Source organism: Pseudophryne corroboree, chromosome 5 (genome assembly GCF_028390025.1).
Source record: "Pseudophryne corroboree isolate aPseCor3 chromosome 5, aPseCor3.hap2, whole genome shotgun sequence".
In the NCBI taxonomy this organism is placed as follows: Eukaryota; Metazoa; Chordata; class Amphibia; order Anura; family Myobatrachidae; genus Pseudophryne; species Pseudophryne corroboree.
In genome coordinates this window covers 529,147,196-529,162,667 of record NC_086448.1, presented here as the reverse complement: position 1 = coordinate 529,162,667, position 15,472 = coordinate 529,147,196, and the positions used below count along the sequence as shown (strand labels likewise).

The 15,472-nt window shown below is 45.1% G+C and overlaps 1 protein-coding gene across 10 annotated transcripts in view; it reads left to right on the top strand.

The window, feature by feature from the left end:
- MAK (male germ cell associated kinase) overlaps positions 1-15,174 on the top strand; it is a 175,670-nt gene extending 160,496 nt beyond the window's left edge. For all 10 annotated transcript variants that reach the window (XM_063923142.1, XM_063923144.1, XM_063923148.1 and 7 more), the window contains one exon: positions 14,238-15,174. In XM_063923142.1, the coding sequence (XP_063779212.1) occupies positions 14,238-14,395 (158 nt within the window). In that variant the 3' untranslated portion in view covers positions 14,396-15,174. The remainder of the gene's footprint in view (positions 1-14,237) is intronic.
- The last annotated feature ends 298 nt before the right edge of the window (positions 15,175-15,472 follow it).

The following is a 15,472-nucleotide window of genomic DNA, read 5'->3' as shown; positions in this document are numbered from 1 at the left end:
CATTCAGATAGTCGCCGCTTACAGGGGGAGTGTATATTCGCCGTGCGATGCTATGTGTACGACAAGCTGCTAATATCCACTTTGTGCAGTCTCTGCACAGCCCAGGACTTGCTCCTCCAGTGCGATCACATAAGGCTGATCAGGGCCGGAGCTGACATCAGAAACCCTCCCTGAAAACGCTTGGGCATGCCTGTGTTTTTCCGAACACTCCCAGTAAACGGTCAGTTGCCACCCACAAACTGCTTCCTCCTGTCAATCACCTTGCGAATGCCGGTGCAAACGGATTTTTCGCACTATCCCGTCTCTGACCAGCGATGCCCGTTGTTGCTGTCCAACGCGCGTGCGCATTGCGGTGCATGCACATTTAGTACCTGATCGCCTGCTGTGTGAAAACGCAGGGCAGCGATAGATCTGAATGGCCCCCACAGTTTGCATTTAAATGTAAATGTAATATGCATCCTGAAAAAACAAACACATTTGGCTACTAGTGCAGAATTGGCTACAAAAGGTGCAACTTAAAGAACACCCAGTTTGCTGACCTCTACTCTACTGGGCTACAGTATTTAATTTAGTGTATGTGTGAAACTGAAATGGGAAAATGTAATTCATTTCCTTGATTCCCACCATGGTGGAAGATAAATATTTAATGCTCATATTTGCTGAAGCAAGGCATGAAATAAGTTTTGACTGGAAGCATATGAGACCAGCTCTGCTCCTCCTACTCTTCTAAGTCTTCCCCAGCATTACAAACAACATGTGAAGAGAACAATAATAGTAAAAACTATAATAAAGCAATGCAAAAGGCAGGAACTAGGCTGTCGTTATGGTAATCAAGGACATTTAATTAACTGGTAATCATTTTACATTTCCATCTCCTTGGCAACATATACTAAAGAGTTTGTACACAAGCAGTTAATTTCTTCTTGGATTGGGGTAACTATACCCTGTAGTCCTTTCTTTTCCAAAAATGATTAAAGTTGTTTCATCAACTTAAAATATTTAGAGACGGTATGTACAAAGGTATTGTACATTTTTGTGCCATGTTCCTCTACTGTCATGAATCATTGTAGAAGTATACTCATAGATAATCTGTGGGATTTTTGCAGAATTGGACATGGGGTCATTCAGATCAGATCGCTATTCTCGTTAATGTTGATACAGATACCATGCTATGTAACATTACAGTGTAGCGTACAAGAAGCTTATTTTAACTAGATAGATAGCTAGATAGATAGATAGATAGATAGCAGTGGTGGAATGCATGTAGTTTTTGATTTATCACTGTAGTAAGCTAATCACCTGACTGGGTAGCATCAAAAACAGCCCTTGGGATGTCACTGCTTTGTATGGAACGGTCAGTTATCAGCTGTATATTTTAGGAAGACATATCACAGTCTAAGGTAATTTTTTATTTCACCTAAATGATGGGTAGATATATATCAATTGTTAAAAGCATATACTCTATCATGCTATTTTGCATTATTCTTTAGTGGTGGTCTGTGCCTCTTTTGCCCAGGTAGAAGATATAGCTCCTGTGAATTTAAGGGGCTGACACAAAATGCAGAGAAATCTCAGATATGAAGTTATGAAGTCCTAAAGTTGTCCGTCCTATGACCACCAAGAGAGCTTTCATTTGAATTATTTATTTGCTTTGATGACGCTATTGATGTATCAGAGATGGTCGGAATCTTCCAGTGTTCCTTTTGGAACATGAGAATGTTTCCACAGATGCTGTCTATTTTCCCTATTTCTGCAGTGCAAGACTATGAACTTGTCCATGAAAGGCATCTTCTTATTATATTAAAATAAATGCTAGACAGCTAGATGGATCGAGATAGATATTGGTGTTAAAATGAATGCAGGATATGCATCCGGAAATTATGCTGGCAGATAGGAGTCAGTGAGTGTGGGAGCAGTGATTCTACGGTGCAGTGCAGAGCACACACAACTGTACCGGCGTGAGAGCCCCTAACTAGCGCTGAGTGGAGTAACAAGTGGAAGAAAGAGGCTTGCAGCAAATTTAAGAACCACGACCCACATAATAAGAAGACTGGTAGCGTGGAAGAGACTAAAGTGGCAGGTGGTAAGAGACTTCAGAGGCTGAGCTCCATCGTATGCATCTATTCTCGTTAATGTTGATACAGATACCATGCTATGTAACATTACAGTGTAGCATACAAGAAGCTTATTTTAACTAGATAGATAGATAGATAGATAGATAGATAGATAGATAGATAGATAGCAGTGGTGGAATGCATGTAGTTTGTGATTTATCACTGTAGTAAGCTAATCACCTGACTGGGTAGCATCAAAAACAGCCCTTGGGATGTCACTGCTTTGTATGGAACTGTCAGTTATCAGCTGTATATTTTAGGAAGACATCTCACAGTCTAAGGTAATTTTTTATTTCACCTAAATGATAGGTAGATATATATCAATTGTTAAAAGCATACAGTTTCAGTTTTAGCACATCTGTAGGCTGATCGTGTGATTACCTAATCTCATAAACAGCCTTTGTGATGTTACTCAGCTTTGACATGAAAGCAACTATTTGGTATTGAACTGCCAGATGTCTGCTATATCTGATTATATGACCTCTCTCAGTGTAAGGTCAGCTGTATCTTATGATATGATATCTCTCAGTGTAAGGTAAGCTTGTTTTTAAGATAAAAGTTACAGGTAAATAATATTAGATGTATATACATAGATGCAGTAGATAAATAGCTATCAGTGCTAACATACAGGCAGTTTGTGATTTATTCCCTCAGTAGGCTGATCATGTGACTGGCTTACATTATAAAGAGCCTTTGCGATGCCACTCCGCTTTGTAGTCAATGTAACTGCTTGGTATAGAGCCGTTAGTTATCAGATGGAACCTACAGATTTTACTTCTCAGATTTAACTTTTCTTTTTTTACATGAAAATAATGTTGGATTGATAGAGGTAGACGGATAAAACAGATAATTATCATTATCAAGGCAGGTTCAGTTTTATTACCTAAGTAGACTGCTGATGTCTTTTTCACTCAACTGTGGTACCAAAGTCAATACTTGGTATAGAGCCATCAGTTTTAAGTTTTATCTGCTGATTTGACATCTCTCAGTGTGAGTTAAGGGGGGTACACACGGAGAGATCCGTGCTTAAAATCTAAGCAATCTTGCTAGATTGCTTAGATTTTAAGCACGGATCTGCCGTGTGTATGCCCCCCAGCGATAGCGATGCGCGGCCCCGCGCATCGCTATCGCCGATGCTAGATTGAGCTGCATGCAGGCTCAATCTAGCGGGTCGCTCACTTCACCGTTGTGTGAAGTGAGCGGCCCCCCGTCGGCTTTCCCCCTCGCTCAGCACATCGCGCTGTGCTGAGCGGGGGGAGAGATGTGTGCTGAGCGGTCTGTGTTAAGATCGCTCAGCACACATCTCTCCCGTGAGTACCCCCCTTTACGCTTTTTTTAATCCTAAATGTTAATTGAAAATCTTAGATGTATAGGGAAACAGAATAGATAGATATCAGTGTTGAAATACAGGCAGGTTGAGATTTTATCACCCTCAGTAGGCTGATCTTGTCACTGGCTAACATCATAAACAGCCTTTTCGATGTATAAAAAGTCACTGCTCCCTATAGACAAGGCCAGATTATTAATAGGGTTATCAGACTACATCCCCAGGCCTGCATATAGAGAGGCCCATCAGTTTCAGTGCCTGCAGAAACTGATAAGCTTGGCAGGGAGGCGTCATATTTTAGAGGTGCTTGCTTATCTGCCAACTGACTTATCCATTTATTCTTTACATTTAAATTAATTTCCTACAGGTCAGCGCAGCTTTACTAAGATCTGGGGATGAGTTAAGCACCGTATTCCTAGCGCACTTGATCTCAAGGTGGTCATTGAGAGATCAGTGGGTCAAACTACAGGACTAGAGCTGTGGTACTGAGCAGCACTGCACACTACGCTAATACTGCACTGTAGCGAGAGAAATCTTATATAAGTGGGCAATATGGAGATTAGGCTCAGCCTGGGGACTTTGCCCTGCACCCAGTACAGACCTCTGAATAAAAAAGCCTGGGCATCCCCTATCAGCCAGAGTCCCATATTATTAGAGACCCGTGGGCTTTGCAGTGACATCATATTTCCACCATATTTCTGCCACATGTTCTAAACACTTTCTTGTAAACCACATCTGGCGAGTGTCAGTCTCAAGCTGAGAATGCAGCACACAATGCTTGCCACACATAAGCATGTACTCTGACTATATAGCTTATTAGCACAAAGGACACAACATCCAGCAGAAATGTGACACCCATGTTCTTCCGCGTGACTATTTAGGGTAACTGCAGTGAGTTCTATAACAATGTGAGGATCATTTATACATCCGCCTGCACTACATGACAATAAGTGCCATCAATGGCAAGTACACTTCCAGCACCCACTTTCACCAGCCAACATGTGGAACACAGCACATACGCTCATCCATCATCAGAAAAGACACAGCACGTACGGTGACTCATCATCAACCAGGTTACAACATGCGCTGTCACCCATCAGAACATGCTAGGATACAGCACCTGATCTCATCATCATTAACTAGGTCACAGCCAGGGCTGATGGAACTCGGTAAGCATGGCAGAGATGTGACATAGTTCAGAAGTGCTCGCTCTTCTGTCAGCCCGCTTGTCCTTTTTTTTTTTTTTTGTTAGTCTACAGATAATTTTCTAATCTCCAGCATAGCTATGCTAAGGTGCATGCCAGTGCCATATTTCTGTCGCATTTGCTCTGGAGGAGGTTAGGGATCAGTGAGTGCCAGAGCATTTGCTGCAGGTTTCTTGACCACACCATTACTCCTCCTTCTTTGGACCCCAGAACCTGAGTCATTGGACTGCAGAGGTACTGAAAGCAAGTAAAGTATGAAACATCTTCCTGTCAGTGTCTCCTGTCTGTGCCAGCCTCTCAACCCCTTCTCCTCTTGTCTGAGCCAACCCCTCTATTTGAGTGAGCCTCTCTGACTATGCCCTATCTATGCTAGTCTCTGCTCTTCTATCCATGCCAACATCACTGCTCTTCTGTCTGTGTCATCTTCTTTCTCTTTTACTTCTCTGTGGCAGTCTGTTGTCATGTCCGTGCATTTCTCTATCTTCCTCTTTTCACCATGTGTAACAGATGGGGGAAGGCAATAATAAGAATTTACTTACCGATAATTCTATTTCTCGTAGTCCGTAGTGGATGCTGGGGACTCCGTAAGGACCATGGGGAATAGCGGCTCCGCAGGAGACTGGGCACAAAAGAAAAGCTTTAGAACTACCTGGTGTGCACTGGCTCCTCCCCCTATGACCCTCCTCCAAGCCTCAGTTAGGATACTGTGCCCGGACGAGCGTACACAATAAGGAAGGATTTTGAATCCCGGGTAAGACTCATACCAGCCACACCAATCACACCGTACAACTCGTGATCTAAACCCAGTTAACAGCATGATAACAGAGGAGCCTCTAGAAAAGATGGCTCACTACAGCAATAACCCGATTTTTTGGTAACAATAACTATGTACCAGTATTGCAGACAATCCGCACTTGGGATGGGCGCCCAGCATCCACTACGGACTACGAGAAATAGAATTATCGGTAAGTAAATTCTTATTTTCTCTAACGTCCTAAGTGGATGCTGGGGACTCCGTAAGGACCATGGGGATTATACCAAAGCTCCCAAACGGGCGGGAGAGTGCGGATGACTCTGCAGCACCAAATGAGAGAACGTCAGGTCCTCCTCAGCCAGGGTATCAATTTTGTAGAATTTTACAAACGTATTCTAGTGATGAGCGAGGTTCGGTTTTACTCGGTTTTACTCGGTTCTCAAAACGGCATCTTATTGGCTATCCAAAACACGTGACATCCGTGAGCCAATAAGATGCCGTTTTGAGAACCGAGTAAAACCGAGTAAAACCGAACCCGCTCATCACTAGATTTGCTCCTGACCAAGTAGCTGCTCGGCAAAGTTGTAAAGCCGAGACCCCTCGGGCAGCCGCCCAAGATGAGCCCATCTTCCTTGTGGAGTGGGCATTTACAGATTTTTGGCTGTGGCAGGCCTGCCACAGAATGTGCAAGCTGAATTGTACTACAAATCCAACGAGCAATAGTCTGCTTAGAAGCAGGAGCACCCAGCTTGTTGGGTGCATACAGGATAAACAGCGAGTCAGATTTTCTGACTCCAGCCGTCCTGGAAATATATATTTTCAGGGCCCTGACAACGTCTAGCAACTTGGAGTCCTCCAAGTCCCTAGTAGCCGCAGGCACCACAATAGGTTGGTTCAGGTGAAACGCTGAAACCACCTTAGGGAGAAACTGAGGACGAGTCCTCAATTCCGCCCTGTCCGAATGGAAAATCAGATAAGGGCTTTTACAGGATAAAGCCGCCAATTCTGACACGCGCCTGGCCCAGGCCAGGGCCAACAGCATGACCACTTTCCATGTGAGATATTTTAACTCCACAGATTTAAGTGGTTCAAACCAATGTGACTTTTTGGAACCCAAAAACTACATTGAGATCCCAAGGTGCCACTGGAGGCACAAAAGGAGGCTGTATATGCAGTACCCCTTTTACAACGTCTGAACTTCAGGGACTGAAGCTAGTTCTTTTTGGAAGAAAATTGACAGGGCCGAAATTTGAACCTTAATGGACCTCAATTTCAGGCCCATAGACACTCCTGTTTGCAGGAAATGTAGGAATCGACCCAGTTGAATTTCCTCCGTCGGGCCTTACTGGCCTCGCACCACGCAACATATTTTCGCCAAATGCGGTGATAATGTTTTGCGGTTACATCCTTCCTGGCTTTGATCAGGATAGGGATGACTTCATCCGGAATGCCTTTTTTCCTTCAGGATCCGGCGTTCAACCGCCATGCCGTCAAACGCAGTCGCGGTAAGTCTTGGAACAGACAGGGTCCTTGCTGGAGCAGGTCCCTTCTTAGAGGTAGAGGCCACGGATCCTCCGTGAGCATCACTTGAAGTTCCGGTTACCAAGTCCTTCTTGGCCAATCCGGAGCCACGAATATAGTGCTTACTCCTCTCCATCTTATCAATCTCAGTACCTTGGGTATGAGAGGCAGATGAGGGAACACATACACTGACTGGTACACCCACGGTGTTACCAGAGCGTCTACAGCTATTGCCTGAGGGTCCCATGACCTGGCGCAATACCTGTCGAGTTTTTCCCAACGGTTTATAATCATGTGGAAGACTTCTGGGTGAAGTCCCCACTCTCCCGGGTGGAGGTCGTGTCTGCTGAGGAAGTCTGCTTCCCAGTTGTCCACTCCCGGAATTGCTGACAGTGCTATCACATGATTTTCCGCCCAGCGAAGAATCCTTGCAGCTTCTGCCATTGTCCTCCTGCTTCTTGTGCCACCCTGTCTGTTTACGTGGGTGACTGCTGTGATGTTGTCCGACTGGATCAACACCGGCTGACCTTGAAGCAGAGGTCTTGCTAAGCTTAGAGCATTGTAAATGGCCCGTAGCTTCAGGATATTTATGTGAAGTGATGTCTCCAGGCTTGACCATAAGCCCTGGAAATTCCTTCCCTGTGTGACTGCTCCCCAGCCTCGCAGGCTGGCATCCATGGTCACCAGGACCCAGTCCTGAATGCCGAATCTGCGGCCCTCTAGAAGATGAGCACTCTGCAACCACCACAGGAGGGACACCCTTGTTCTTGGTCACAGGGTTATCCGCTGATGCATCTGAAGATGCGACCCGGACCATTTGTCCAGCAGGTCCCACTGGAAAGTTCTTGCGTGGAATCTGCCGAATGGGATTGCTTCGTAGGAAGCCACCATTTTACCCAGAACCCTTGTGCATTGATGCACTGAGACTTGGCTCGGTTTTAGGAGGTTCCTGACTAGCTCGGATAACTCCCTGGCTTTCTCCGGGAGAAACACCTTTTTCTGGACTGTGTCCAGGATCATCCCTAGGAACAGAAGACGAGTCGTCGGAACCAGCTGCGATTTTGGAATATTGAGAATCCAATCGTGCTGCCGCAACACTACCTGAGATAGTGCTACACCGACCTCCAACTGTTCCCTGGATCTTACCCTTATCGGGGAATCGTCCAAGTAAGGGATAACTAAAATTCCCTTCCTTATCATCATTTCGGCCATTACCTTGGTAAAGACCCGGGGTGCCGTGGACCATCCATACGGCAGCGTCTGAACTGATAGTGACAGTTCTGTACCATAAACCTGAGGTACCCTTGGTGAGAAGGGTAAATTTGGACATGAAGGTAAGCATCCTTGATGTCCCGAGACATCATGTAGTCCCCTTCTTCCAGGTTCGCAATCACTGCTCTGAGTGACTCAATCTTGAATTTGAACCTCTGTTAAGTGTTCAAAGATTTTAGATTTAGAATCGGTCTCACCGAGCCGTCCGGCTTCGGTACCACAACAGTGTGGAATAATACCCCGTTCCCTGTTGCAGGAGGGGTACCTTGATTATCACCTGCTGGGAATACAGCTTGTGAATGGCTTCCAAAACTGTCTCCCTGTCAGAAGGAGACATCGGTAAAGCCGACTTTAGGAAACGGCGAGGGGGAAACGTCTCGAATTCCAATTTGTACCCCTGAGATATCACCTGAAGGATCCAGGGGTCTACTTGCGAGTGAGCCCACTGCGCGCTGAAATTCATTGAGACGGGCCCCCCACCGTGCCTGATTCTGCTTGTAAAGCCACAGCGTCATACTGAGGGCTTGGCAGAGGCGGGAGAGGGTTTCTGTTCCTGGGAACTGGCTGATTTCTGCAGCCTTTTTTCCTCTCCCTCTGTCACGGGGCAGAAATGAGGAACCTTTTGCCCGCTTGCCCACGAAAAGACTGCGCCTGATAATACGGCGTCTTCTCATGTTGAGAGGCGACCTGGGGTACAAACGTGGATTTCCCAGCTGTTGCCGTGGCCACCAGGTCTGAAAGACCGACCCCAAATAACTCCTCCCCTTAATAAGGCAATACTTCCAAATGCCGTTTGAAATCCGCATCACCTGACCACTGTCGTGTCCATAACCCTCTACTGGTAGAAATGGACAACGCACTTAGACTTGATGCCAGTCGGCAAATATTCAGCTGTGCATCACGCATATATAGAAATGCATCTTTTAAATGCTCTATAGGCAAAAATATACTGTCCCTATCTAGGGTATCAATATTTTCAGTCAGGGAATCCGACCACGCCAACTCAGCACTGCACATCCAGGCTGAGGCGATTGCTGGTCGCAGTATAACACCAGTATGTGTGTAAATACATTTTAGGATACCCTCCTGCTTTCTATCAGCAGGATCCTTAAGGGCGGCCATCTCAGGAGAGGGTAGAGCCCTTACAAGCGTGTGAGCGCTTTATCCACCCTAGGGGGTGTTTCCCAACGCACCCTAACCTCTGGCGGGAAAGGATATAATGCCAATAACATTTTAGAAATTATCAGTTGTTATCGCGGGAAACCCACGCATCATCACACACCTCATTTAATTTCTCAGATTCAGGAAAACTACAGGTAGTTTTTCCTCACCGAACATAATACCCCTTTTTGGTGGTACTCGTATTATCAGAAATGTGTAAAACATTTTTCATTGCCTCAATCATGTAACGTGTGGCCCTACTGGAAGTCACATTTGTCTCTTCACCGTCGACACTGGAGTCAGTATCCGTGTCGGCGTCTATATCTGCCATCTGAGGTAACGGGCGCTTTAGAGCCCCTGACGGCCTATGAGACGTCTGGACAGGCACAAGCTGAGTCTCATGTCAACCACTGTCTTTTATACAGAGCTGACACTGTCACGTAATTTCTTCCAACAGTTCATCCACTCAGGTGTCGACCCCCTAGGGGATGACATCACTATTACAGGCAATCTGCTCCGTCTCCACATCATTTTTCTCCTCATACATGTCGACACAAACGTACCGACATACAGCACACACACAGGGAATGCTCTGATAGAGGACAGGACCCCACTAGCCCTTTGGGGAGACAGAGGGAGAGTTTGCCAGCACACACCAGAGCGCTATATATATACAGGGATAACCTTATATAAGTGTTTTTCCCCTTATAGCTGCTGTTTTATTTAATATTGCGCGTAATTAGTGCCCCCCCTCTCTTTTTTAACCCTTTCTGTAGTGTAGTGACTGCAGGGGAGAGACAGGGAGCTTCCCTCCAACGGAGCTGTGAGGGAAAATGGCGCCAGTGTGCTGAGGAGATAGGCTCCGCCCCCTTATCGGCGGCCTTATCTCCCGTTTTTCTATGTATTCTGGCAGGGGTTAAATTCATCCATATAGCCCAGGAGCTATATGTGATGCATTTTTTGCCATCCAAGGTGTTTTTATTGCGTCTCAGGGCGCCCCCCCCCCCCAGCGCCCTGCACCCTCAGTGACCGGAGTGTGAAGTGTGCTGAGAGCAATGGCGCACAGCTGCAGTGCTGTGCGCTACCTTGTTGAAGACAGGACGTCTTCTGCCGCCGATTTTCCGGACCTCTTCTGTCTTCTGGCTCTGTATGGGGGCCGGCGGCGCGGCTCTGGGACCCATCCATGGCTGGGCCTGTGATCGTCCCTCTGGAGCTAATGTCCAGTAGCCTAAGAAGCCCAATCCACTCTGCACGCAGGTGAGTTTGCTTCTTCTCTCCTTAGTCCCTCGATGCAGTGAGCCTGTTGCCAGCAGGTCTCACTGAAAATAAAAAACCTAAAACTAAACTTTTCACTAAGCAGCTCAGGAGAGCCACCTAGTGTGCACCCTTCTCGTTCGGGCACAAAATCTTAACTGAGGCTTGGAGGAGGGTCATAGGGGGAGGAGCCAGTGCACACCAGGTAGTTCTAAAGCTTTTCTTTTGTGCCCAGTCTCCTGCGGAGCCGCTATTCCCCATGGTCCTTACGGAGTCCCCAGCATCCACTTAGGACGTTAGAGAAAACTGTGTCTTATATGGTACTGGCCATGCCCACACAGCCGTTGTCACACCCCCACTGCTTCTTGCAATAGCCTTGGTAATTTCCAGCTTGAGGCCTATGTGGGATCCTCAGGCAGGGGTGTATCTACCCATTGGCCAGGATGGCACTCGCCAGGGGCGCCAGCCGAGGAAAGGGCGCCGCCCGGCAGTGCCACCCTCGACCAATGAGTGGAATCACTTAGTAGTGGCATCGCCTGGGCTGGAGGAGCTCACAGTAGGCAGGAACAGGCGCCGGTGTTCGGCACCGCAATGCACTAGTGAAGAAAGTGAAAGTAAACTACATTTCCCAGCAGCCCTTGCTGTCGGGAGCTCCTGGCAGCAAGGGTTGCTGGGAGCTGTAGTTTACGTTCACTTTCTTCACGAAGTGTGGTGCGGTGCCGAAGTGTGGTGTTCCTGCCTACTGGGCAATCCTCCAGCCCAGGCGATGCCCAGCTCATCAAACTAGGTACTGCAACAATCAGCTCCTAACTACCATGTCACTGGCTGTGTTTGAAAAATGACAGTTAGGAGCCGATTGGCTGGTACTTTATCACTGTTATATTTATCACTTTTCAAGGCATAGTACATCTGGCCCATTAATTGATATGTGCTTTGCATTGGGGAGGACTATATGCAGGGAGGGGAAAGAACTATATGCATGGAGGGGAAGACTATGTGCTGGGAGGGGAGAGGATTATATGCAGGGAGATGGGGAGACTATGTACTGGGAGGGGAGAGGACTACATGCAGGGAGGGGGGAGACTATGTACTGGGAGGGGAGAGGACTATATGCAGGGGGGAGACCTTGTGCTGGCTGGGGAGAGGACTATATGCAGGGAGGGGGGAGACTCTGTGCTGGGAGGGGAGAGGACTATATGTAGGGAGAGGGGAAACTCTGTGCTGGGAGGGGAGAAGACTCTACGCAGGGAGGGGGGAGACCTTGGCTATGTGCAGGGATGGGGGGGGGAGACCATGGCTATGTGCAGGGAGGGGGGAGACCATGGCTATGTGCTGGGTGGCGGTAGACCATGGCTATGTGCTGGGAGGGGGGAGTCCATGGCTATGTGCTGGGAGGGGGGAGACCATGGCTATGTGCTGGGAGGGGGGAGACCATGGCTATGTGCTGGGAGGAAGATGGGGCTATGGCTATGTGCTGGGAAGAAGATGGGGGCTATGGCTATGTGCTGGGAGGGGAATGGAGATTACGGCTATGTGCTGGGAGGAGGAGAGGGACTACGTCTATGTGCTGGGAGCGGGATGGGGTCTACGGCTATGTGCTGGGGACAGGAGGTTATCTACCCATTGGCCAGGATGGCACTCACAAGGTGCACTGGCTGAGGAGGGGACACTGCCTGGTAGTGCCACCCTTGGCCAGGGAGTGGAATCACTTAGTAGTGGCAGTGCCTGGGCTGGTGGTTCGCACAGCAGTCAAGAGCTGGCACCGGTGTTCGGCACCACAGTGAAGAAACTCAAAATAAACTACTAGAATGCTATTCTTAATATATCACTACATCACCACTACTAGGTATTGAGCAGAGAGACATTTTCACTGCCATTAATATGTGATTATACCCCATGACAGCAAGAAACATCGCTGGGCAGCGCCCCTCCTTGGCTAAGCACTGCTGATTTCTCCACAGTGTGATAAGGATTATTGTGTGGGCATGATGTGTAAGGGACACTATGGTGTGACATAATGTGTATAAGGTGTACTACTGTGTAATGTAATTTGAATTGGGAGTACTATTGTGTGGTCATGTCCCTTTCCCACAAGATCATGCACCTTTTTTGCCCACGCACCTTCGCTATTTCAAATATGTGGGGGGGCTCTGGTCCCTTACTTTGCCAGGGGCGCCCGGTCCCCTAGAAACACCTCTGTCCTCAGGCCCTTAATCTAGCCCATGTTAGATCTTCTGTTGACCAAGCCAAGTCCTAGTCAAGGGACATTTATATAAAACGGTTAGTGCACTTTTCATAGATGTATGGTATGTATGATCATAATTTTTATCTGAAACTGTTTTCTCCTAACTGTCCTGTCATGATTTCAGATGTGGCATCATTGTGCTATTAAATAAAATGAGAACATAAAAGAATCTAGTTTTGTGATATACAGTAACGTACAATTATTCTGACTAATATTTTGCCATATTTTTCAAGTATCAGGGGCATGCAGAACTTGTCATTTTCTAAACTTGTTTTTAATTAAATGTCACAAACTGAGCAAAACCAGCACATGATTAAATAATTCACACAAGATTTTAAAATGGATACTGTGCTGTTTATTTTGCTAACTTTTTCTATTGTATTTTTGTTGGTGACATACAGAGGTGTTCTTTTACACTGTGGCTTCAGTCGTGCCCTTCTCGGAGTGCCAGGTCAAAACGAAACGCTGCTCCTCTGGGATTTTGTTTCACCTGCCTCAGGCAAGCGAAACCAAAATCCTTGGAAACAGCCCAGTTCATGCGAAAACGGAGCCATTTCTAACAAAAACACACAGGTTTAATTGAACCTGTGTGTTTTCGGGAGGAAAGCTATTTTTTTTTTAGGGGTGATCCTAAATGGATAGCCTATAAAAAAAAAGAAATCAGTGAAACATTGGAAAAAGTGTGAAAAAAATGAAGTTTTTCGCACCCAATGTTTTTTCACCTCTAATTGGACACCCCTCGGTCTGAATCTGTGTAAAAAGGCCTCCAAGGCTAGCACCCACAGCTTTTATCACACCAGCTTCCAATGTGATTTCTCTGTGACTTTGTACATGTGTAAGACCAATTCCTGTGTGGTTAGTGTTTCAGTGTAGCGTCTGGTACACTATAAGTGGCTTTTATCTGTTTATGTAAGATGTATGAAATGGAGCATTTGTCACGCCGGGTGTCTTGTGCCATATAGACGCAAGGTGTATACAGAAGTAGTATTTGATACAAAGAAGTAGAATACAATTGGTTGTAGATGCCTGAAAATAGAAAACCTGTAATAATAATAATAATACAGATCTGACATACCTACACTGTAGAAACAGTAAGACTTTTATAGATATTTTAACATTCTGCACATATAGTAGACTCATTATGTAAATTTACCTTCAATACATGATCTAACTTTATATATTAAACCACATCTTAATGTGACCATTGCACCTGCTTTATGATAATACAGCTAAGTAACGTTTTCCTACTTGATGTTATACAAGCAAACTAGCCCCTTTCTTAGCATTTTATTAAGTAAATGACATGTATTTTACACTGGTCAGGAAACATACTATGAATGATTTAATATTTTGATATATTGATAATCTTCTCTGTTTATTTCAGATTATGACACATGGAAAACAAAACCTATGCGTTCTCAAGTACCAGCTCCATCCTACAAACCAGCATCTAAAAACCTCTCTATGTTAAACTGCCCACAACCATTTCAAGCAGTACATGGAAGGACTGACTGGGTTGCAAAGTATGGTAGTCATCGTTAGAAGTAACGTCAATGGACATTTTTCTTTTATTTTTTACAATGTAGGAAATAGAAACCTTTTATTAGTGCTCTATTTTTCTTCATTTTCTAGGATTCCAGAATTGTGTTAATATGGCTAAAAAAAGGTACCAAGAAAAGTCATGCAAATATAGGAAAACAGAATACTAAACATTAGACAATGTATTAATAATGGTTTGAACTACCTGAATTACTTATGATAATACAAATAGTGAACATTTCCAAGGAGCAGCGTCACAAGCAATATTTGAAGCTTCATGGAGCAACTTACAATCATTCCACATTACTGAATATCCTCTTTACTGAGATTTGTAGAAGACCTGGCCACGTCTGGTGTATAGCTTCATCAAGATCTTTTATAATAATTTAGGTTAATTGTTGTTAAGTAAAAGATCTTGATAGCTGAAATGGTTGTTTACAAGCACTGGAAAGACTCAAGGAAATTATGTTTTTATTGAAGGTATTACAGTCCTGCTGTGAAAATATTAGAAGTTAAGTTTTGTGAAGACGGAAATCACATTCTCACAAAATAGCTTCCTATTCTTATTGATCATCATATGCTGTCCTGGAAAGTGCGCAGGGAGATGACCTCTGGTACTGGATGACAGGATTATTCGCAAGTAAAAACCACGTACATTATAGCTTTGGTTTCAGCAGCCTGTTATTATCATCAAGTCATATAAACTGTGATGGAAAATGTTTACTAATATAGAAAGGATATGTTAAGTATGACCAATAAAGTCTAATTTTATTATTTACAAAGGCTTCTAGTTTGTTGTGCAAGATCAACATATATGTTTAAACCACACATATTGTTGTGTATTTATCTCTCATGCATGTACTGACCCAGGATTTGTTTTATTATTTCCCAGTTTATTTATTTATTTATTATTTTGCTATAATATGTGGGTCTCACTAAATGTGTCGCATATAGTATGCTAGCATTATTCATTACATTTTTAATAACTTTTTGTGGACCAAAATCTCTCAATTGATTCATTGTATGACAAGTACTGTACTCATATAGGAATGTTTACCCTAGGTTACTGCAAATTTATAT